Source organism: Notamacropus eugenii, chromosome 1 (assembly GCF_028372415.1).
Source record: "Notamacropus eugenii isolate mMacEug1 chromosome 1, mMacEug1.pri_v2, whole genome shotgun sequence".
NCBI classification, from domain to species: Eukaryota; Metazoa; Chordata; class Mammalia; order Diprotodontia; family Macropodidae; genus Notamacropus; species Notamacropus eugenii.
In genome coordinates, this window is record NC_092872.1 from 758,497,452 (window position 1) to 758,523,247 (window position 25,796).

The 25,796-nt window shown below is 44.0% G+C and overlaps 1 protein-coding gene across 1 annotated transcript in view; it reads right to left on the bottom strand.

Moving 5' to 3' along the window:
- The window catches only part of WDR35 (WD repeat domain 35), a 73,463-nt gene that overhangs the window by 26,408 nt on the left and 21,259 nt on the right, over positions 1-25,796 (bottom strand). The window contains exons 7-14 of the mRNA XM_072634563.1: positions 22,012-22,177; positions 19,967-20,112; positions 15,868-15,993; positions 13,418-13,603; positions 9,222-9,282; positions 3,582-3,726; positions 1,729-1,798; positions 739-792 (exon numbers count right to left, since the gene is read on the bottom strand). Of these exons, the coding sequence (XP_072490664.1) occupies positions 739-792; positions 1,729-1,798; positions 3,582-3,726; positions 9,222-9,282; positions 13,418-13,603; positions 15,868-15,993; positions 19,967-20,112; positions 22,012-22,177 (954 nt within the window). The remainder of the gene's footprint in view (positions 1-738; positions 793-1,728; positions 1,799-3,581; positions 3,727-9,221; positions 9,283-13,417; positions 13,604-15,867; positions 15,994-19,966; positions 20,113-22,011; positions 22,178-25,796) is intronic.

The window sequence follows — 25,796 nt, forward strand, 5'->3', positions numbered from 1 at the left end:
TGTTTGTGCATTCTTGATGACTAAAGTTGGACTGCATTGCATGACAACTATAAATCTGATTCAGTGTTTCCCATCATCACATTAGCTGCATTAGCCAGCAAACAGAACAGTAAACTGGCTTAGCTGTGCCCTGAGGTGCATTGCCACACCTCACTCACATTAGGTTTCTGTTATGTCTCCCTTGACCTAAGCAATATCCCAGTGAGGGAGGCACTATCGATATTATAATCCCTCTTGTACAGAAAAGGAAACAAAGGCACTTCTCACAGATGTCACCTGACTACAATGACATGGATGGTATATGCCAGAGGCAGAATTCAAACCCAGGTCTTTCCAAAGTCTCTTCCCTCCAGCCCAGGGACTGACTGAACCTGGACAAGCAGCCAGGCCAGAGTCTCCAGTATAATGCAGCTGCCTACAGTGGGGAAGCAAGCAGTCTTCGTAATCTCCTTTCCTTTCTGTCTATACACAGCTCCTCTGAGCTGCCTGAAGGGGCCAGTTCCACTATATTCAGTCCTTATAAGAGACTGTCAGGACAACAGATTCAGAGGCAGCTATTTTGGTTACCAATGACTAATCTGCAAGACACATTTTCAAGCTTTTGAGTCTTCCCATTTCTTGATAGAAAATAATTTATGATAAGGACATATCATGGTGCTGGGTTTGGGGCTGGGTTTTTTTTTCCTCTACTTTTACGACTGAAACAATTATTTGCAAAATAAAATGTTCATCACTTACCACAATCAATGTCTTATCAGATGCTGTTATAGCACAAATGGGATCCCCAGTTCCCTAAAATCCATAAAAATGTGATTATTCATTGATTCAACCAACAAATATTTATCAAGCACTTATAAGGATGAATAAAGCATAATCCTTGCCCTCAAGGAGATTATAATCTAAAAGGGAAGAAGCACTCAGGGCAGGAGCTACTTGGAGTGAGCTGGTGAGGACTACTCCCCTTACCAGCCGTGCTGGGGGCATTTGGCTCCTATGGAATGATTTCTGAGGGACACAGGAGTAAAATAGAGGGGCAGCTGGAATCATAAAGCTCCATTCCAGACAAAGCAGTGATGGCATGGAAGGCTTGCAATATCTGTGGCAGTAGGCCACTCAGTGGAGCCACAGCACACAAAGCGCTGGGCCTGGAGTCAGGAAGACTAGTTCTAATTCAGCTTCACTTCCCAGCTGTGCAACCCTGGCCAGGTTACTCAACCTCTGACTGGCTCAGTCTTGGCTGTAAAATGGGGATAACAATAACTCCTACCTCCTAGGTTGTTGTGAAGACGCGTGGCACACAGTAGGCCTATACAGAGACTTGCCCCCTTCCCTCCCCTTGTCCTGGCAGTTGACAATGATGATGATGATGTCAACTCTGTAAGGCCTTGACTGTGGAGAAGGCAGGCAAGCTACAGTTCCATGGGAAGACAGGAAGGCCCCTTGCTGCTCAGCCTCCTGACAAGAGGGCTGTGGCATGAGGACTGTCCTCACAACAACCCTAAAGGACAGGTGCACTCACTGTCCCTGTTTTACAGATGAGGAAACTGAAGCTGACAAAGGACAAGTGACTTGTCCAGGATCCCACAACTGGTAAAGCATGTGGCAGGTTCTGAACTCAGGCCAGTTCTCTCCCCACCGCACCCCCGAGCTGACTCCCTTCAACGTCTATAACAAATGTGCGGATGGCAAGTCTTTGATTTCAAACAGAAGTAAACAGAGGTCACCTACTTGTGAGGCCTTGCTGTAGTCCAGCACTCCATCGACAGCTCCAGAAGGAGTGTCATCAACATGATAAATTCTGGGGGAGATCAATTCATCAATCAATCAATCAACTGACAGATACTTATTAAGTACTGGCCATTGGGGATACAAGAGGCAAAGTTGTTCCCGCCCTCCAGGAGCTCCCCATCTAATGGGGAGACAAGCTGGATCCCAAGCGAGTTCTAGCCATGATGAGCAGGATAGAATGACTGAGGGAAGGGATGAGGAGAGATCTCAGCAGGGACTCAAAGGAAGCCTGGGAAGACGGGAGGCAGAGTGGAGGCCGGAGAGTGTGCCAGGCTCAGGGGACAGACGGAAAGATCAGGCTTCCCCAGTAAGCATCAAGTCAAGGTTCCAGCATTCTACAATCTGAAAGAAGGCTTGAAACAGATAAAGGAAAGAAAAGAGTCTCCATAAAGCACCTACTCTGTGCCAAGCCCGAGTTAAGTCCCTTACAAATACTATCTCACTGGCAACCCCAGGAGGTAGGTGCTGTTATTCTTCTGATTTTATAATCGAGGGAACTGAGGCAGACAGGAGTAAAGTGATTTATCCAGGGTCATAGGGCCTGAGGCTGGATTTCACTCTAGGACACTGCCCAGCTGCCTCCAATACACAATAAGTCATACTCAAAGTCTAAGCCCAAACTTGCAGAAGATAATCACACATTACAGACATGCCTCACTTTGTGCCAAACACTGGCAAAGAAGCCCACGTGTGTCCACTGAGTCACTTCCTCACAAGCTGAGGCTCAGTCCCGGAGCACACCTGAAGGATAACTGGAAAGAACCACTCCTCTACCACTCTGCCCGATCCACATGTAAATAATCTGTAAACAGCCCAGAGCAGGGGAAAGGAGGAGAAAGAGGGTCAGAAGCCAAGAAGTCTCTAGGCTCAGTGAAGACGGCTCATGAGACGTGAAAGGCTGCTTCTCCCAATCCCTGTTCTGAGCCCCCGTGGGCCCTTAAGACACATCTCAATGTCTCTGTTTCCAGATTGCTGGCCTTGAAGGCATGAAGCCCTGGGTTCAGATCCTGCCTCACACACAAGCACTGTGCTGGGGAAGGGAGTGTCTTTGACCTTCTCTGAGCCTTGGTTTCCTCCTCTATAGCATGGAGATAATAATGGTACTGACCTCGTGGGACTGCTAGGGAGGGCAAAGGAGGCCAGGGATGTGATAACCTAGTGAAGACAGAGAATTAGGCTTGAAATCACAGCAGGTCAAACCAGATGAAAATGGGGTGGACCAGCACCCAGGATGCTGAGAACACAATAAGCTTTGGAAGTGCTTGCCAATTGGTTAACTTTTTCTAAAAAACAAATCTCCAGATTTCAGAGGAAACTACTATAATTTTTCCAAAGTGAACAGCCATTCTGCAATACTTTTCACAACTGGCAGAATCGCAGTCTGTCTGGATGGTCCAATGGCCCACTTCTGGGTTTGGAAGGCTTCTCCATCCCAACTTTCTGACAAGGTGCTCAGACCCAAAGGGATGATCAGTGCGTGACTAAGGGGCCAGGAGGAGGGGAATGTCCCTGCAGGACTCACCAGGAGCTGCTTACTCAAATGTCAAAACTGAAAGAAGAGAGCTTCCAGCCAGTGAGCCACAGCCTTCCAGGACCTCAGAGCATCTCAAAGAGTTCATGGGCCCCCACAACCGCCATCATTCTGTAGACCCAGAATGAAGATCCCAAGAAACCTCTCAACCCCCAGGCTGCAGCACTCTTGGGTGGGACGAGGGCACTCGCATCCCAGCGCAGACAGAGGAGCACCCGCCAGACCCCGGATTGACATAGCTGAAGCCACACAAGCCACCTACCTTTCTCGCCCTTCTTTCCTGGACCTCGCCACCTGGTTGATTTCCAAGGCTGTCAGCTTCTTGGCCACACGATACTGCCACGTATAAAAGGCTTCTTTGGAAGCCGCAATCACGTGCGTTTTGGTCATGGCGACAAATAACGGCACTGTTTTGTTTTTTTTAAAGGAGCAAATTAATTCATTAATAATGTCCACACTGTCCCAATGAATACATGTGTGCAGCTCCTAAATAAAGCCTCCATCCTAGGCTTGCACTCCAGGTCTCTCTAGAGCCATGGAATCCAGTTGGAGCTCCCATCACAGTCCTATCTCTGTCCCACAATGGGTGTGGCCAATCTTGGCCATGAGCCAGGTCCTCTTGTATCCTTGGGACCAGTATTGCACACATGCCCACCTGGAAGAGCCCAAGAGTCATTTCCACCCCCTTGGGAGACCTTAGAAGGACCCACATGGCCAATAACATGGTATAGGGAGTTTGACAGGTAAAACGGCCTCCAATCACCTGCAGAATCAAATACAAAATCCTCCTTCCATAACCAAGCGCCCTCCTGCCTTTCCAGTCCCTCCCCTGCACCCACTCTTCAAGGCAGGGGCACTGATTGGTCTAAAAAGAAGACCCTGCACTTCTGGGCTCTGAGTGTTTGCTCCGGCAGATCGTCCCCCACACCTGGAAGGCTCACTCCCCCTCCCTGTCTGTGCCTCCTGGCTTTCCCGGCCTCTTTCAAGTCCTCCCGAAAGCCCCACATTCAGACCCCCTTAACGCCAGTGCCTTCTCTCTACAATGTATCCTCGCCACCAGACTGGGACTCTATTGTTACAGTTACTGTATCTTTTTCTCTCCAGCACTTAGCACAGTACCTGGCACAGAGTTCTTAATAAATGCTTCCTGACTAACTTTGGCCAAGATTAGCTGGATGATTAAAAGGAGAAAAAACAAAACAATTCACCCCTTTCGGGCAGGATGATTTCACTTAGATTGCTCCCTTCCCAGAACGAATCAGAAGGCCCCCTATGGCCCAGCAAGTGACCAGCTCTCTCTCCCTCTTTTTGTTTTAATAGTTTTTTATTAAAGTTTTCTATCTCTTGCATCATCATAGTTAACCCCAGGACCCTCTCCTTCTCAGACAGCCACCCCCTAGAACAAATAGCATTTTTTAGAGAGGGAAAAAACAACTCAGCACAACAAACGGATATACAGAAAAAAAGTCCAAACCCTGTGCCACTGTGTGTGACCTCTCACCCCCCAAGGATGGGCTGGGGTATGTAACCCTCTCATCTCTCCTCATCTGACCCTGCTGGAGCTTGGCAACTTTGTCACATTCATCTGGATTGTTTTGGTGCATAGCTGGTCTTCAGGCATTTAGAGGGTTGTAGTCACTGCATCCAGTGTCTTCTTGGTTTGGCTGACTTCTCTCTGCATCCGTTCATACAGCTCTTCCCAGATTTCTCTGACCATCACATGCATTGTTTCTTACAGCACAGGAGTATTCCACGACATGCATGTGCCACGGTCTACTTAGCCATTCCCCAAGCGATGGCCATCTCTTTGTTTCCAAGTCTTTGCTACCACAAAAAGTGCTGCTATAAATATTTGGGTGCACATGGGAACTTTTTTCTTATCAGTGGCTCCCTTGAGATATAAACACAGTAATGGAGTCTCTGGTGCAGAGGATATGGACATTGAAGTCACTTTGTTTACATAATTCTAAATTATTTTCCAAAATGGTTACACCATTTCACAGCTTCACCAACAATGCATAGGTGTGACTACATAGACTACTGCCATCAGGTATAAGGTTAAACCTCCAGGTTTTTGATTTGCATTTCTCTTATTTTTAGTGATTTAAAGCATTCTTCCCTGTGGTTACACATACTTTGCAATTCTTCTTTTGAAAACTGTTTAGATCCATTGGGGAATCATTTTTTAAATTTATATACATCTCTGTGTGTATGTGTAAGTATATATATGTATATATTCTACATATGTACACAATAGATACATAGAAATTATTTCTATATTGTAGATGCCAAATCCTTAGAGAAATTTGATACAAAGATGTTTTCCCCCATTCGGCCACTAGTTTTTTATCCTAAAGGTATTCATTTTTACCACGAAGACACTTTCAATTTCATTTATTCAAAGTTATGTTACAAAAATTAATTGACATAATATTATTCTATTAATATTTTAATCACATGACAGTTGATTTTTTTCTATTCTGTTTCATTGATCTAATCATAAATTATTTTCCTCTCCTTTATTATTTCTTTTCCAAATTCAGTTCAACAAACATGTATTAAATTCTCCATTAACATTTCCCTCTTAATTTTCCCAGATAACATATCTTTTTAGTATTTTTTCCTCATTTTAAAATATATTCTTTTTCTAGTACTCAAGAGATTTTCTTCTTGGAGATGACAGGGAGTCACTGGAATTTATTGAGTGGTGGTGGTGATAGTGAGGAACAACATGTCTTTACCTGGAGATTTTATCAGGACTAGGACAGAATTTCCATTACCACATAATTGGCCAACGATGTCTCCTACTTGATAAAATACAAAACATAAATTACCTGGGAAAAAACTCCTTATTTGGTAAAAACTCCTGGGAAAACTGAAAAGCAGTATGGCAGAAATTAGGCTTAGAGCACCACCTTGTACCACACTCTGCAACACATTCTAAAGGGATACATGACCTTAATATTAGAGATAATACCTTTAGTGATTTAGTGATATTAAAAGTATTACCAAAAAATTAGAAGAGAAACAGATCTCATCTCTCTCCTAGCTGTGGATATGAAGCATTCATAACCAAGCAAATGATAGAGGTAATTGGATAAAATGGAGAACTTTGAACATATGAAACTGAAAGCATCTTCATGGAAAAAATGAACACCTTTGGGATAAAAAACTAGTTCTAGCTACACAATGATACGCTGGAAAACCAGGACGGCACAGCACAGAGAGCCCTGGTCGCTGAGGCAAAAGCCCCAAGTTTAAGTCTGATTCCTGGCCCTTCCTGGGCCAGGGATGTGCCCTCCGAAGATCTCAGCGCCCCGTCTGCTCTAGATGAGCTCAAAGGGCTTATCTCTGACATCCTGTGATTTTGCAGCTGCAGCTCACTGCTTGGAAGCGCTATCTTAAAATGTCATTTTCAGCATCTCTGCAATTGTCCAGTTGCATACTCTGCTTCCACTGGCACGTGCAAGCCGCACACACACATGCACACACACACATGCACACACACACTCCTACATCCCACCAACTGAACACCTACTAAGCACAAAGGACACTGTTTCAGAAAGTACAGAAAGGCCTAGTTGGATGAGCACAGCCAACAGTGAGAAGAACAAGAGGGGAAAAAACCTGTATAATGTTTCCCAGAAATAGGCCAGGCAAAGACACGTGGGCTGGGCTTTTTGTCCATTCTGAGATTTAGCAAAGAAGCTGAAAAAGGAATTTTACAGGATACATATGCCACAAAATGGCTGCATCTTTGGCTGCATTTCCTAGAGGCCAATGAAAGGCCTGTTTGTTAAAACTTCACCTAGGGAGATTGTAAAAAAGCCTCAGGAGATCTCGGCATCAAGAATGCTGAGAGTCTGGCTGCCAGGAACCAGCCAGGCTGGGGAGGCTGGAGAATATTCTGAGCCAGCTGCCCCAGCCCCTCCAGAGTGGCCGCCTCAGCCGTCTGCCTCCATGGGCTTTCAAGGACACAGTCAGCGTACAGCACAGACTGACAAAAACAGCTCCTGAGATTAAGGATTCACATGTTTTTAATAAATTAAAGGAAAAGAAAATCCAAGCAACACTAGGGGAGCGAAGAACATGAAAAGAGCCGTAAAGGCCCATTTCTGTCTTTTCACATGTTTGACCTGCACGTTATGCCTTTTAATCTCAGGCATCGCAAACACTGATGGATGAGATCAATTCAAGAGAGAGGAAGCAAAAGGAAAGAGAACACAGCGTTTATGAAGCACCTACTATGTGCCTGGGGCTAAGTACTATGTAAGCATCATCTTGTGTGTTCCTCAATACAGCCCTGGAAGGTTGACACTCTTGTCCCATTTTACAGTTCAGGAAACTGAGGCAGGTGGAGATGAATTGACTTGCCCAGGGTCACAGAGTCAGTCAGCTCCTGCAGCTGGATTTGTACTGAGGCCCCCCAGGCCAGCAAATGGTTCTGACTATTTACTGAAGAAGGGGTTAAATTTGTTTTCTCTCCCTTTTGTCCAGACGGCTGGTTCAAAGTTCTCTCTTTTGGGGCTGCCGCATTTCCAGGATATTCATTATTGCCCCTCCAGTGACTAAGCCACAAAATCTACCAGCCAAGGGGTTCATCTGGACTGTGAGTTCTTTTTTTTCTCACATGACAAGTCACTTAACTATTCAACGAGCCGTTTCCCCTCAGCCTCCACACCAGTCTTCTACTTCTTGCATTCACCCCACATTTTCACACTGTGGCCACTCTTGAGACTGCTCGAACAAGTCCGAGCCGAGGTTCGGGAAGCTATCGCCCAGACCACGTGAGAGTGATTGACGACTACGGAAAGGACCCCCTGCCCACCACTGGGCTGGGAGAAGCCAGCTTTCTTCTTTGGCAATGATGAGAAAACGTCTTCTAAAGAGGCTGCAAATCCAGAATTTTGAAGAACTGTCCTGATCACAAACAGTGTTCAGGGGAAATGTGGGAAGACCTGGCTCATTCTTGTGAGGAGCGGAAATGTTTTTGTTAAACAGAACTATTTACAACCACGCCATTCACAATAAAGGGGCGTAACGTAAAGGCCAGACTCATGTCCCGGTCATGACGCTTCTCCCAGACTGCCTCACAGGTGGAGGTGCCTAAAACGTCCACACCCTCTGACCCAGAGGTCCATCCCATTGCTAGACGTGTGCAGACCCCTCAGACATCCATGGCAAAAAGAAAAGCCCAGAGACCTCAGAGTATGAAGAGCTGTGCTTGTGGTGGGAGCAAAGGATCATGAACAAAACTGGACAAGCTGCGGCACCTAAGTGTGACCAAGTACCACTGAGTCCTCAGAACAAGGCGTATGGAAAAGAGAAGGAAGCGTGGGAAGGACACGGATGAACTAATGTAAAATGAGGTAAACACAGCCAGGAAAACAGCATAAACAGTGACTACAACAACGCCATGGAAAGAAGAAAATGTCAACCATCAAAATGGAACAAGGGGAAATTACAATGACCAAGCTGGGCGCCAGAGAAAAGAGATGAAAAGGCACCTCCCCCACTAACTCAAAGCAGCGGAGGACTTGGAGCACTGCATAGAAAATCAAGAGCTTTTTCAGCTGCTAAATTTTTTTCTCCCTTTAATATAAAGGATGAAAGGTTAGGTGAGAGACACAGTGATGGCAAAACAAAGCATTTCCCATTGAGACAAAAGTGGACACTGAAATCAGCTGAACCAGGGATGGGGACCTGCGGCCTCGAGGTCACCTGTGGCCCTCTAGGTCCTCCAATGCGACCCTTTGACTGAATCCAAACTTGACACAGTTGGAGGCCGCAGGTCCCCACCCCTGAACAATCAAGGTGGATTACATGTTTCTGAAAACATTGTTCTCTCTAATCACACTAGAAGCACAACCAAGTAAATGATTTGTGTAAAGATTCTGCTTACCGAGATCAATGTATTTGGGATCCAGGGGGGTGCCGATTGAGTTGCAAAGCACCAGGACAAACTGTCAGAAAAGAAAACAGAATCAGACCATGTGTATGTCTGTGGTTCAAACCCACACAGATTCAGTCTTGTAACATGCATGAAATGTTGACTTTTTAATTACGGCCAAGCTAAGAAAAAGGTGTAAGTTCAAAAGCAACATATAAATCACTGGAGAAATGGTTCAGTTAATCCAGAAATGACACAACCCCCAACTAAAGTTAAAGTGACTGAAACAGCCAGGGGACTGCACAGTCAGCAGAGATGCTGAGAGCCCGCGGCACGAGCAATCGGCGTCACGTCATTTCAGAGGCTTCCCAGCAGCTCGCTGTCCTCACTCTGCATTTGTGCAGCACAATTTGCTTAGCTTTTAATCTCAGGGCAAGATTTAACCGACGCTGACACTCTCTCGGGTGTGATGTGCAAACAGGTACCTTTTATCACCATTTAGGCCAAACAAACATTTTTTCCTTCTTTCACACAGAAACCAATGTTTCCAAAGGCACAATTCACTTTTCTATTGCTTAAAAAGCCTTGTTGAAGTCACAAAGTATCCTTCCCACACCAAATGTCCTAATTATGTGAAATAATTTCTGCGATAGGGCGGGAGCCAAGATGATGGAGTAGAAAGACGCACATACTCTAGCTCTTCTCCCAAGGCCCATAAAATACCTGTAAATAAATTCTAGAGCAGCAGAAGCCACAGAACGAAGGAGTGGAGGAGATTTCCATAGCAGGGGTGGGTTCACAGATCCCTTAACCCACAAATGCCAAAGGTCAGTGAGAGAGCTTTTTTACCTCCATGACAAGGGAGCAGGGTCCTCCCCTAGACCCAGCCCCAGGCAGCAGCGAAACTGAGCAGCTGATCTGAACCTCAGCCCTGAGTGGCAGCCCAGCCCCAGCTAAAGCCCCTGGGGGAATTGAGCTGCTGATCTGAATCTCAGCCACAAGCCAGGTCAGGGAATAAACTCTTCCTTGATTGTGCCACCTTGGAGGAACTGAGATCTTACAGGTCCCCAGAGTATACTCTCCTCTTGACAAAGGACCCAAAAGTCAAGTAACTGGTTGGGAAAATGCCCAAAAAAGGGAAAAAATAAGACTATAGAAGGTTACTTTCTTGGTGAACAGGTATTCTCTCCCATCCTTTCTGATGAGGAAGAACAATGTTTACCATCAGGGGAAGACATAAAAGTCAAGGCTTCTGCATCCAAAACCTCCAAAATAAATATTCAATGGTCTCAGGCCATGGAAGATCTCAAAAAGGATTTTGAAAATCAGGTAAGAGAAGTGGAGAAAAAATTGGGAAGAAAAATGAGAGCGATGCAAGAAAATCATGAAAAGCGAGTCAACAGCTTGCTAAAGGAGGCCCCCCCTCCCCCAAATGCTGAAGAAAATAACACCTTGAAAAATAGGCTAACTCAATTGGCAAAAGAGGTCCAAAAAGTCAATGAGGAGAAGAATGCTTTAAAAAGCAGAATTAGCCAAATGGAAAAAGAGGTTCAAAAGATCACTGAACAAAATAGTTCTTTAACAATTAGAATGGGGCAGATGGAAGCTAATGACTTTGTGAGAAACCCAGAAATTACAAAACAAAACCAAAAGAATGAAAAAATGGAAGATAATGTGAAATATCTCACTGGAAAAACAACTGACCTGGAAAATAGATCCAGGAGAGACAATTTAAAAATTATGGGACTACCTGAAAGCCATGATCAAAACAAGAGCCTAGACATCATCTTTCATGAAATTATCAAGGAAAACTGCCCTGAGATTCTAGAACCAGAGGGCAAAATAAGTATTCAAGGAATCCACCAATCACCGCCTGAAAGAGATCCAAAAACAGAAATTCTTAGGAATATTGTAGCGAAATTCCAGAGTTCTCAGGTCAAGGAGAAAATATTGCAAGCAGCCATAAAGAAACAAATCGAGTATTGTGGAAGTACAATCAGGATAACACAAGATCTAGCAGCTTCTACATTAAGAGATCGAAGGGCCTGTAATGTGATATTCCAAAAGTCAAAGGAACTAGGATTAAAACCAAGGATCACCTACCCAGCAAAACTGAGTACAATACTTCAGGGGAAAAAAATGGTCATTCAATGAAATAGAGGACTTTCAAGCATTCTTGATGAAAAGACCAGAGCTGAAAAGAAAATCTGACTTTCAAACACAAGAATCAAGAGAAGCATGAAAAGGTAAACAGGAAAGACGAATCACGAGGGACTTACTAAAGTTGAACTCTTTACATTTCTACATGGAAAGATAATATTTGTAACTCTTGAAACTTTTCTCAGTATCTAGGTAGTTGGAGGGATTATACACACACATACACACACACACACACACACACACACACACACACACACACACACATAGAGAGAGAGAGACCAGGGTAAGTTGAATAGGATGGGATCATATCTAAAAATATAAAATTAAGGGGTGAGAAAGGAGTAGATTGGGAGAAAAAAGGGAAAAATGGAATGGGGCAAATTATCTCTCATAGAAGAGGCAAGAAAAAGCTTTTCCAATGGAAGGGAAAAGCGGGGAGGTGACAGGGGAAAAGTGAAACTTACTCTCATAACATTTGGTTCAAGGAAGGAATAAAATGCACACTCATTTTGGTATGAAAACCTATCTTACACTACAGAAAAGTAGGGGAGAAGGGTTTAAGCAGGGTGGAGGGGATGATGGAAGGGAGGGCAATAGGAGGAGGGAGCTATTAGAAGTCAACACTTTTGGGGAGGGACAAGGTCAAAAGAGAGAATAGAACAAATGGGCAGCAGGATAGCATGGAAGGAAATATAGTTAGTCTTATACAACATGACCATTAGGGAAGTCATTTGCAAAACTACACATATATAGCCTATATTGAATTGCTTGCCTTTTCAGCGGGGATGAGTGGGGATGGAGGAAGGGAGAGAAGTTAGAACTCAAAGTTTTAGGAACCAATGTTGAGAATTGTTTTTGCATACAACTGGGAAATAAGAAATACAGGTAAAGGGGCATAGAAATTTATCTTGCCCTACAGGACAAGAGAGAAGATGGGGATAAGGGAAGGGAGGGGGTGTTAGAAGGGAGGGCACATTGGTGGAAGGGGCAATCAGAATGCAAGGCGTTTTGAGGTGGGGGGAGGGGAAAGATGGGGAGAAAATTTGGAACTCAAAATTTTGTGGAAATGAATGTTGAAAACTTGAATAAATTAAAAAAAATAATTTCTATGACAACATAAGCCACTGTTGACTTCTGTATTTCATCTCTGATTTTAGAGCCTCTTGAAAATATACAGGCTGTTATCACTATCACAATGTCACTGTGATGCAGTTAGCAGCCAAACTCAAAGAGGAATCCTCTGCCACTGTCAAAAGCGGAGCTCACATTATCGAAAGGCTGAGAAGAGCCCGCAGCCACTCATCCCTGAACTGAACTGTAATGGTAAGAGGATTTGAAGATCTTCCCTTTCCCTTAATAGGCCCATGTGACCTGCTCTGAGCTTTGGCCCAGTCCACAGCTTGAGTCACATGGAGCCCATGGTGGGAGGAGCTTGTGGGAAGAACTTGCCTAACAGGAGGAGCAGGAAGAGTAGAGTTGAGAAAGCAGGCAGAGCACAGCAGCTACTGTGAGTGACAGAGGGAGTAATTTTGCCTAAAGGAGCTTGTGTTTGGGGAGGTCTGTCTGAGGAAAGGCTTGGGGAAGGCTGTGCTCCCTGCATTGATAATGTATATAGATTTCTTTGTTATTATGATGGATTTGGCTTTCTGGTATCTGAATAATTATTTTGGTTTTGTCTATGAGGAAGAGAGCTTATATTTTGCAAATTTACCCTGGAAGTACACACGCATATCCATATCAGCTACTGTGGGTATCACAATGGCACTACAAAAATATGGAGATCTCATCTGCAAAAGGAATTGTAGCCCAGAAAAGGATCTTGGTATTTCAAGTATATTTCAGAGGCTAAAAGTTTTAGGATGTAGAGACTGCCTCCTTTGAAGTGCCATCAGGGAAGATAGTTAAGACAGCTGGCAGCACCTAAGACCTGGGAGAGCCAGCACGAGATGCCAATGCTTTCTGTCTGCCAGCGTAGAAGGACAGGGCAGCCCCATCCACAGAATGGACGTTTTAGTAAAATGATGTCAGGTTTCAGGGGAAACACTTACCTGGGGATGATTCTCATCAGCCTTAGTTGCCAAAATGCAGAAGTCACCACAAGTAGTGATGGAAATCAGGCTTTTCACATACTTCACATATTTCTCGTTGTTCTTTGTATCCCAAAAAACCACACAGTACTCAGGGCGATCTGGCCTGGTATATGCATAAACGACTGTGTTGGAACAGTAACCCCACTGGAAAGATGGAAAATAACCTGATAAGAAGAGGACAGTGAATCTGACCCAGAAGAGCTCTCAATGTTTCTGGGAGTGGCTCAGGTGGGGACAGGGAGGGAAGATGCCCTCTTCAGGGACTGAGGAGGAACTTAGGCTTCAAGCACCTCTCTCAAAAAACAAACTGACTACAGTCAAGAGAAGTTATTATGTTAACACACTTACAGAGGAAATCCAGAGATGAAAAGCTAGAAATGGCAACTAAATAAATTTCTTTGTGGAAATATTTTTATGAAATTTCCCAATTTTCCATTTGTCAGAGAGAAGCTTCAACGGTCAAAGTCTCATCCCAAGCAGCTGGGGAAAGGGGGTTCAGAAAAGTGGGGGTCAGCAGGATCACACGATGCAAGGAGCCTGCCAACACCCATTAAGTACCCCCTACATTCAAGGCCCAGCACTAGGTACTGGGAATATGAAGGTGAAAAAGACACAGTCTCCAACCTCATATAGCCACATGCTGCTAACGAAGAGACAGCACGTAGAAGGGCAGCATGTGACAGAGGCAAAGGAGACATCCAGAGAAAATGTCCTGGGAAAATTTAAGGGCACCCAAATAAAAAAGTAGAAATCATCCATTCACCCTTTGTTACATGAAAAAATTACAGGTGAGCAGATGTGGAAGCTTATGCACACAAACCTCTTCAGAATGATGACTCAGAAAAAATAAAAATTAAAAAATTTTTAAAAAGAATGATGACTCAGAAACAGCTGTAGTTACACACAAAAAAGAAAATCTTGACATTAGCAGAGAAACTGATCAAATTGAAAACAAAGAGAGATAAAAGTGAATGCTTCTTCTTTGAAAAAATTAACCTGATTAAAAGAAAATGGGCAAAATCAGACTAACAAAATTTTTAAATGAACACGGTTTTGGCATGACAGAAAAAAAAATTTTTTTAATTATCAGAACCTACAATACACAGTTCTGTACCAGCAAAACTGAGGACACAAACGAAACAGAAACTTAGCCACAAAAAGTATAAAATGCCAAAATGAACAGAGCACCACAGAAATATTAAACAACCTCATTTCAGAAAAGAAAAAAAACATCTGGTCCATACGTATTCATAAGTGAACTCCATAAAACTTTTAAAGGGCAATTGATATCCACACTACACAAATTATTCTAAAAACCAATAAAGAAAACACTCCATCACGTTGCTTTGTAAGACAAATACAGTCCTAACTGCTAAGTCAGGGAAAGGATGAGACAAAGAAGACAGCCACACACACCAGCACAACCAGAGAATATCGTCTGAAATTTTAAACATAAAATCCGGGCCAAAAATATAATCTATCATAATAGATATGAAAATGATTTTTTTTTAAAAGTATCTATCTAAAATCAAAAGCTAACATTACATGCAACAGGAAACACTCTGGGTTTTCTGAATAATTATAGGAATAAAGCTGTCTCCCCTTTGCATAGGAGAAATGCCAGCAAAAGAAAGTAAATATAGGCCAAGAGGAGACAGCATGATGCTTTAATTAGAAAATCCTAGAGAATCCAAAAAGAAACTGAGAATTTTTTAAAAGCAACAGAAGAGTTCAATAACAGCCTGAGTAAAGTAGGTTACAAAATAAAACCACAAAGAAGGGATTATTTTACATGAGTTTCTGAACTTGTGAGACTGTGGCAAAGAAGGCAGAATATTAATCTCACATCTTCAATTTCCAGCTGAGCTTTTTATTACAAATACAAGTCGGATAACTAGAGAGGCCAGGGTCACATGCTCTCTAAAACAAATACCCAAGTTTTGGATCTGAACTTGGGTGGCTTAGGAATCACACTGAGTACTCTAAAAGAGTCATGCCACTCAATCCTCTTCCAATGTCTCTTGGTAGAGACCAGGTGAATCCAGTAGGACACAAGGTCTGAGAGGCTCCTTGCACAGGCCCCACACCCAAGTGGCCTGTCTGGCATAACAGCATGGGCATGGGTCCTCTTCACATAATGCTGCCACTTGAGGAAGTCGTATGGCCCCAGCAAGTCAATGATTTTATCTCAGTGGTAAAGGCTGTACTCACCTAAGTAGTCCCAAAGAGCCTTAAAGTACTCAAATCAGGGTTCTAGAAAAAGGATTCTGAGATTCATTCTCAAAAGTTTCTTTCCTGGTTAGGTTCAAAACTTAAAGTTGCTCTGAATAAATAAGGAGAGAAATGCTCTAAGCTGTGACAAAATACCTATTTATAAAGTTCTGGTGATACCCATTCTTTGTACTCACCTTGTAATCAGGTCTGATATTTGCAAAATAGATAAAAGAATCAACAGCAAGACCAATCTTTAATCCACCTCCTTCCCAAGACAATGCAGACATCTGCTTTCCAGGAACTTTCAATGTTCGCAAATGCTTAAAAACAAGCAAACAATATTTTAGACTAACATATACCAATCAACCCAAACACAAATGAACATCTACAGTTTTATGGAATTTAAAGTAATTGTCTGAAAAACATATTTTGTTCTAACTGATTTTACCATTGTTTTACTGAGATTTTTCTTAAAGAAAAAATACTTGTGTCAATACAGAAAAAGTGTGAGTCAGTGGGAAAAGAGGGAACAAATTCACCACTCATCGACTTATGAACTGATCGGCCATTGGGAAAACAATTGGAACCATGCCTGATTGGCCCCTGAACTATGACCCAGAAAGGAATACAACAACTATCCCCAGACCCCAAAGACATCAAAGAAGAGGAAAAGAACATCTCTGGACAAAACCTTGTAGCGCAGCAGCTCCTTCTGAAGCAGCAAAGAACTGGAAAGACTGGGGGTGCCCATCAGGCCCAGTAAGAAAGGCATATGAATGCCCTAACAAACCACAAAGGGCCCAGTTCTCAAGACACCTGGGAAGACTGGAGGAACTGAGGCAGTGACAGGAACAGAACCAGAACAGCACCACTCTACAGAGGAGCATCTTTGAAAGACTTCAAGACTCTGCCCAAGACCACCGTCACGCACAGCTCCAAAGGACTGATGATGGAGGCCACAACCAGAGAACAACACCCACATGTTTGCCCACAACCAATGGAGGAGTTTGTTCTACTTGACTATGCACATGCTGCAAGTGTCTTCTTTTTCTTTTTTGCCCCTGGGGGTGGGGTTGGAAGAGAGAGGGGAGCCAGCAATAAAATCAACAAAAAGGAGAAAGAAAAGAGGGTCATTAAAGCCTTTTCTTTAATGTAAAGAAGAACAGACGGAAGGCCCACAGGAAACACGGACCAACAATACAGCTTTGGGAGCTTGCCAGCTGGCTGATAAGAACACAGTCCAACAGCCTCTCCTCCATCAGCCCCAAACTCAGGTCAGGAACTTGCAGAGTTCAGATCGGGGAGCAGCAATCAGACTTGATCCTGATCTGACCCCTTTGGGAACAGGGAAAGCCTGCCCCTGAGATCCTAGAACAACACAGCACTCATCATCCCACGAAAGCAGCAACAGGGTCAGCCCAGACCTTCTCTCCAGAAGTGCTCCAGAGCCCAGTCCTACTGATAGGGTACAAGCCCAAGCCAAGACCTTTTCCCCTTGGATCAGGAGGACTTTCGTCACTTTTGTCTGCAAGGCCCCAGAAAGTCTGGCCTTGGCGTGGGTGGGTGGGGGAGGGGGGAGTACTTCTTGGATTTCCTTTCCATCTCTCTCAGCCCGGATACTCCCAGTCTTCTATTTACCATTCTTTGGATATCTCTATCTCTCCCTTTGTTCCTATTACTGGTCATTCTCTGGATTGCCCCACCTGCTTCCGACCTAAATCCTCTATTGTCTGATAGCTCCTGGTTGCCTCCAGCTGTTTCCAATCCTTGACCAGTCATCCCCTTCCTAGACGGTTCCTCAAGACCCTCCCTAAACCTCTCCTCCCTTCACCCCAGACTGCCAGACCACCCCCAGATCCCTCCTATAGCCTTTTCTTGCCTCTATGAAGGTGCTCAGATTCAATCCAGCTCAGGCTCTGTCTGGTTGAGATTCTATCTGGCCCGCCTGTGAATACAAGCGTTACAAATGCTTAGGCTTCTTAAGAGTCAACTCAATATGGTGAATCTTTAATAAACTTTGTTTTCCTTTGGCTTTAGGAAAGCTTGTGTCGAATTCACTCGAGCAGGACCCGACATGTTGGGATCTTGGGGTCCCCAGCACCCCTAAGCCTCAACACTACCATCAAGTCTAAAGTCAGGAAGTGAGCTGGAAGAATGGGCAAGCTAAAAAGAAGCCCACCAGAAAGAGCTGTTATGGTGGTCGGGAAGCTTGAGACACAAATCCAGAAGAGAATGACTCCAAAACACCTTCAGGCAAAACCTCCAATAAAAACCAATTTGGGCACAAATTCAACTAGAAATATTGAAAGAGATGAAGGTGACGGTTTTTTTTAAGAATTTAAAATGTTTTCATAAATGAAATGAAAGCACTGAAGGAAAAAAGTGGAAAATCAATGAGAATTACTCAAGAAAGAACTGCAAAGGGAATTAATTAGCAGCTGGGGACAAGAGGCACCACACCTGCCCAAGTTACAAACTCCCTGAAAATCAGATGGGGCCAGACAGAAGTCAATGGCTCCAAGAGACAACAAGAAAGATGAAAACAAAGTCAAAAGACTGAAACAAACTGAAGAAAATATGAAGAATCTTACAGCGCAAACCACCAGCCTGGAAAACAGATCAAGGAGAAAAAATGAACAGTCCCTGCATCTGAACCCCACAGCCAGGAAAGGCTGGCCAGAGCTCTTAGAGACCCACATAAACCCAACAATGAAACAGGTGGGAAAGAGGAGAAGGCAGAGGGAGGGAGGACAGACCAGGGGAGCAAAACTCCAACTCTAAAGATGTATAAAAACATTTCTAGCTCTCTCTACAGTGGCAAAAAACTGGGAACTGATGGGGATGCCCATCAATTGGGAACAGCTGAGCAAGTTACAGCACATAAATGTGGAGTACCACTGCTGTAAGAAAGCATGGAGGAGAAACTCGGGAAGACTTATATGAAACGATGCAGAGTGAAGTAAGCAGAACCAGAAGATCCATTTTTATAACAACACAACATGGTGAAGGCAAACAAGTGGGAAAGACTTAGGAACTCTAATCTGTTTTAGGACCAAGCACGATTCCAGAGGTAAAGGGCTCAGACTGCAGAGTAAGACACGTTGTCTTAGATATACCTAATGTGGAAATATGTTTTGATATGACTATCCCTGTTTATAACAAGTTTTGTTTTCTTTCTGTTCTCAATTGGAGGAGGGGGCAAAAAGGTGGATTTTTGCTGACTGAAAAAACATAATTTTGAAAAGAGGTTACATAATGAATTTATTATATACTTAAGAATAAGTAAGCTGTACATAATGAAGACTGCAATCCTCTTTTTCCGATCTCTTTTCTATATGGAAAAGCTCATTTAATTTGGTATTTCTTAAGTTCAGAGAGCTAGATCCAAAGTCCTCAATATCAATTCCAACGCAAACTACATACTCTACACATTACAAAGATTTTCCTTAATCTACCACTATCTGGCCTAAAAAGGCAACTAAAATAGAGTACAACACGATGGCCATCTGGGCGTGCAGCAGGGACAAGTCAGTAATGACTCAGGTCACAACAGCAGACGCCCAACACTAACAGCGACAAATCGCTTTCCGCAGGTCCCCATTTTTCAGAGGAACAAACAGACCAACGGTGTGCCTGAGGTCACATTCCAGTCTAGATCTTCCTGACTCTAAGTCAGGTGGTCTCCCCACTTCAGCTCTGCTGCCCCTCAGAAAGGCAGGGACAAAGCTGGGGGGTGTGGCAAGGTCATGGGAAAGAACTGGAGAATATCAGAACACAACACTTCAGAAAGCTATTTAAGCAGCTAGTCTTTTGTCCAGAACTTCTTCTCCCAATGTCAGTCAGTTTGGAAAGTAAAATCGACACATACCTAATGTTCTCACTGGTATTATTTATCCTGTTATTAAGATTATCACAGAGAGATGGGGGAAGAAGAGTAACAAACAAGACCAGCCTTCAATACCTGTTCTGTCACTCAGTGACCTCAGCCATAAAATGGGTGGATGCTCCATGTGCCATCCAGCTCACAAGTGCTAGTAACCTAACAGGCAGTGCGGCCCAGTGGAGAGGGTCCTGCCATTTCATGTCAAGAAGCCCCTGGGGCAAATCCTATCTGTGACCCAGGCCAAGAGTGGAACCTCTTGGTGATGCAGACCTCCAGGTGTCCCCACACAAGGAGTTCCCTCTGCTGATGACCACAGAACTTTCCTATACTCTGAATCTTCTTTCTCCCTCCCTCCTCAATGTACATTTGAAAGCTTAAAGAAAAATGGGTGAAAACTAAAATATTTTTACCTCCCCAAATGGAGTATAAAACTGCACCATGTTGATGTCTTTGTCCTGAGAGATGGCCTTCTGGGAGCCAGCCACAGCCAAGACACTCCCGATGTGATTCCACTGGATACTAACGACATTCATGCCAGTGTCGATCAAAACGGGGTCTAGTCAGGAAAAAAACCCAGAAACACAATGCAAAGAATTTAGAGCTGGAAGGTCCTTGAAACTCATCTATTCAACCCCTCCCCCTATTTTTTTTAAAGAATATGCTGTTTTCCCCCAATTATATGTAAAAATGACTTTTAATATTTTTTGTTTAAAATTTTGAGTTCCAAATCCTTTCCTTCCCCTGGTCCTTCACTGAGACAATAAGCAATCTGAGAGAGGTTATACATGTGCGATCAAGTAAAACATATTTCCACGCTAGTCATTTTGTTTAAGAAAAATTCAAACCAAAAAAAAAAAAAAGAAGAAAGTAAAAACAGTATGCTTCAGTCTGTACTCAGACATCATCTGCTCTTTGGAAATGGGTGGCATTTTTCATCGTGAGTCATTTGAGATTGTCCTGGACAACCATTGTACAATGTTGCTGTTACCGTGGACAATGTTCTCCTGGTTCTGTTGGCTTCACTGTGTTCATCTAAGTCTTTCCAGGATTTCTGAAATCCTGCTTATCATTTCTTATAGCACAATACTATCCCATTACAATCATACACCACAACGTTCAGTCATTCTCCAACTGACAGGCATCTCCTCGACTTCCAATTCTTAGCTACCACAAAAAGAGCTGCTATAAATACTCTTATACAAATAGGTCTTTTTTCCTTTTTTTTTAAATCTCCCTGGGATACAGACTTAGCAGTGGTACTGGCAGATCAAAGGTTATGCAGAGTTATATATACCCCTTTGGGCATAATTCCAAATTGTTCTCCAGAGCGGTTGAGTTCCCAGTTCCACGATGCATTCGTGTCCCAATTTTTCCACATCTCCTCCAACACTGATCATTTTCCTTTGCTGTCACATTAGCCAATCTGATAGGTATGAGATGGCATATCAGAGCTGTTTTACTTGCATTTCTCTAACCAACAGACAATTAGAGATTGTTCTTACGTGACTATAAATAGCTTCGATTTCTTCATCTAAAACTGCCTGATAATATCCTTGGACCATGTGTTGACTGGAAAATGACTCATGTTCTTATAAATTTGACTCCATTCTGTACATATGTGAGAAATTAGGCCTTTATCAGACCCTGTAAAATTTCTTCACAGTTTTCTGCTTTTCTTCTATCTTGGCTATACTGATTTTTTTTGTGCAAAAACTTTTTAATTTAATATAATCAAAATCATCCATTTTACATTTCACAATGCTCTCTCTGGTTTGGTTCTAAATTCTTCCCTTATCCATAGATCTGACATGTTCTCATAATTTGCTTATGGTATCACCTTTTATGTGTAAATCATGTACCCTTTGTGACTTTGTCTGAGTATGTGGTGTGAGATATTGGTCTGTGCTTAGTTTCTGCCATAATACTTTCCAGTTTTCCCAGCAGTTTTTGTCATAAATTCTTATCCCAGAACTGGAAGTTGGGGTTTATCAAACACTAAATCATGCCATTCACTACTATGCATTGTGTACCTAACCTATTCCACTGATCCGCCACTCTATTTTTTAGTCAGCAGCAGATTGTTTTCAATTACTGCTTTCTAATACAGTTTGTGATTTGGTAGTGCTAGGCCACCTTCCTTCTTATTTTTTTCACTGATTCCCTGGAAATTCTTGACCTTTTGTTCTTTCAGATGTATTTGTTATTATTTTTTCTAGCTTTATAAAATAATTTTTGGGGTAGTTTCATTGGTATGACACTGAATAAGTAAATTAATTTAGTTATTTATTTAGAATTGTCATTTTTATTATATTGGCTCAGCTCAGGCCTCTCCTTTGGCCAAATGCTGGTTTCAGTTTCAAATTCCTCTAATACTTGGCTTAAAAAACTTTTTTTCAAAGTCACAAGTACTTTTAAGAGCCTAATTCCCAACATCATCGAAAGAAAAACCCCTTACTTTGGTCACTCTCCTGTCTCATCATCTGGCATCTTCCATTGTCAAAGCAGATGGCGAGGCAGGGGCAATCTGGCTCCACATAGCCCTCAGTGCCATGGTACCAATGGATCCCAGCAATACTGACGGCTCCAGTGACGTTCACCAAACAGTGGAGCTTCATTTTCATCTAAAACCAAAGTTTAAATAGTTTAAAATGTTATGATTATGCATGTTTCAGGCTGTGAATCCCGGAAGACCACCCTCTCAGAGAGGCTACGACCGCACAGGAAAGGTGGCCATGAGCAGGCTAACGGGGACTCCAAAAGGTCACACACACCTGACAAAGGATGTGGCCCTCACATGATCGGCCTGAGCCAAAATGGCCCCGGGAGCTCCAGTGCTGCCCTCTACCTCAAATGCTACAGGGATCACAGGATGGACCCTGGGGCATTGGGACAAGGCAGGTTGCTACCTGAACAATTAATGTGAAAATAATAAAAACATTAGCATTTCAGAATCAGCATGTTAATAATGCTTCTAGTCCAGGAATAAGAAATAAGAGAGGCCATAGGGAACCCATGCATAACCCAAGCCAAATGGAGAAGCATAAAACAGCACCCCAAATAGTCCAACTAAAGTCATAGACAAATGATCGATCAGCTTTTTGTGGTTAGACCAGCAACCTGTGAGGGTAAAGATCAACGTCAATATGAACCAAGAGGAATGACTTTGAGGAGATGGGCACCTGGTCACGGTGATTCCAATACAATCTGTCTAAAAGCAGGCTGCTGATGCTGGAAGATGGATAAAAGAACAAATGTCCCTCAGAAAATCAGAGCACGTGCACTGGTCACATCGCTGGTCACCACCATGAGGAGTCCAATCTCTTCCAGCAAACACTTGCTGCCTTTGCATCAACTACTCAGTAGATCTCAGGTGCCACTGAGGCAAAGATGGCAAACCAATCTATTGGTCCATGCCTGCTCATCCTGGAAACTACTGTCCCAGTGGCATCCTAAGTTCTCCACAAGGACTGTCCAATGTGCCAGGGGCTTTCTTCACTGCCTAGAGACACTAGAAAGATACTAATGGTACACACAGGCCATCCAAGACTATCCTTCCTTCTGGCTGGCCTGTCTTCTTCTCAATCACAGGTTCTCCTTATTTCCTTACTGATCATGCACACTCACCTTATCCCACTGTCATGCTCCCTGCGAGTGATACTCAATATTAACCCTTTGGAGACAGCTGTGTTCCATGACCCAGAGCCCTGCAACATTAGCATGATACTGACTGGCCTCTGGTATAGGGAGAAGACTGGAATCATGAAAGGAGCCTTGCAGTCTCTCACAAGTCTCCCAGTCTACTTTCTTCTTGTTGCATTCTGGCCTCCATGTGCTGTCCATCTACCAAGTCTGTCCAAAGTATGTGTGTGTGTGTTTGTGAGAGAGAGAGAGAGAGAGAGAGATGGATGAGCTCTGGAGGCTTACTCCATCTGCACCTCTCAGTCTATACAATACACCTTCCCCATCCATGTGTCTGGGTGGACAGCTCGGCCAAACTCTTTTGACAGTTGTGTGTCTCAGTCAGAAAGCTCTGCAGTGCTGAACGGCCCAGACCCAGCTAAGTGTTCAAACAGAAAATACAAAAAGTTGTTGAAAAGGAGCTCCAGTGAGCAGCAGGACACTCAGTGAAAATCAAATGTCTAAACCAACGGCATTCTCCAGAGCGCCTCATGTCAATGTTAACCCTAACAAATGCCCAGTCACTACCAGCAGGTGATGTGGACCAATGCCCAGACTGCCCTGTCTAAAACCAAATGTCCTCTGTAGATAAAAGCTGGAAGCTTCACAAACCAACATATTTTTGCCCATCACTCCACCTTGGCCCATCCCATTTCATATGCAACTCAAGTAAACAAGCATTTATTAGTGTCCTCTCCAAGTAAGGCAGGAAGCAGTGAGGTAGAGCATCAGAGTGAGCAAAAGCAAGTTCAAGCCTTGCCATGGACACATGGGCGAGGCACTGAACTTTCCTGGGCCTCAAGTCTCTAAGACCTCCATCTAAGTTTCCTTGCCAGGAGCTGCTTCTACCCATGGGGCCTCAGGTCCAGCCCCAAACAAAAAGACCCTCAGGGAGCAGAGAGCAAGCTAAAAGGCAAAAGGAAACTGCCCTTACCATAGAACTCCTTCCTTCAACTTGGCGTCTCCTGGCTCCCCCTCTCTCATTTCTCTGGTTGGCTCTACCAGCAGCTTCAGCCAGCACCGGCCAGTACTAGCTCCAGGTCCCACATCTTGCCCATCTTTCAAGTCTGTTCTCCTCCTCCTGCCACCTTTGTCACTTCTGGGGGTGGCACCTCCATCCTCCCCTTCACCCACCCCCGCTCTAAGTCCTCTCTGACCCTGCCCTTTCCCAGCCCCACCTCCAGTGAGCACTGTGATCCTCTGATTCTCCATGCAGGGCATCAAATCACCAGCAGCCCTCTATGCATTCCACAGTCATCACCCTGGCTCAGGCGTCCGGCATCTGCTTTGTGGAAGGACCCTCCTGGATCTCCCTGCAATCCTCCATTCATACAGTCTCAACAATAACCTTCCTATGGCACTGCCCTGCTCAGAAACAGTCAGGGACTCCCCCAGGTAACAAGTCTTTGTTATCTGTTAAGAGCTGATGATGTTCCAGGCACTGGACTTGGTGCTAAGGATGCAAAATCACAACTAAGATTGGCTCTAGAATAAAATTTGTTTAAACATCTAGTATTTCTAAGTTGCTGATAATCTGGCAGTCTGGTCGCTGTCTCCTCTTCATCCCTCTCACACACTCCACATGGGAGCCAATGTGACCTACTTGGAAACCCTCACAATGCCGTGTATGTGCCCCCTCCTCTCAAGGCCTGAAGCTGCCCCCACCCTAGACAGAAGCCTCCCCTTCCTGACCTCAGCGGACGCCAGCCCATCTGCATTTCCTCTCTCTATATCCCTCCTAATGGTTTCCCAAGCATTTTGAAATCACCCGTGCTCCCCTTATCTCCCCATCCTCTTGTGCTGATTCCTCCCTGAGAAAGCAAGCGAGCTCTGGAAGACAGAAGCCAGGACTGTGCCCTGGGAATGGTTAGATTCATTAGAGGATCTGGCACAGAGCAGGCGTGTGAATGACAGCATCGAGGAAGTCACCTCATCCAATGGGTCTCTGAGCATCCCTAACACTGCAGGGAAAGCAAACCTCAAGTGAGGGGTCACCTGGGAGGGGGAGGGCCAGGAGCTTCCCCTGAGGCTCAAGAGGTCCTCGGGCACCTCGAGGTGACTGTTTGTCTGCCAGGTTGTTGAGAAGTCTCTACCTGCAGGTCCTCTGCAAGCCCTTCTAACCCTAAGACTGAGGGATGGGGCAACCCACTCAGGTCAGCCTAGCTCTTTGTGCTCATTGTCCTCCCTTATATCAGGCATGAATCTACCCTGTTGTATCCTCCTCCCTTCTCCTTGTACAATCCTCTGGGACTAAGTAAAATAGGTAAATGAGGTGTGGCCCCTGCCAACTGGGCTCCTAGTACCTCTGCTCACATCCAAGGTGCTAAATTTGCTTCCAGGGCCCAGGAAGACACTAGCTAAAAACCCTTCAGGGCATGTTCCATTTATTCACTTTGTCTCTGTCTCATTTTTTAAAAAAATTCCATTTCCAACTAATTAAAAAGTATTTAAGAGAAAATATTTCTGAGTAAAGCCCTCCTAACCAATTGTTTAACCTTTTATGTGTGTGTGTGTGTGTGTGTGTGTGTGTGTGTGTGTGTGTGTGTGTCGGCTGCCACAAAG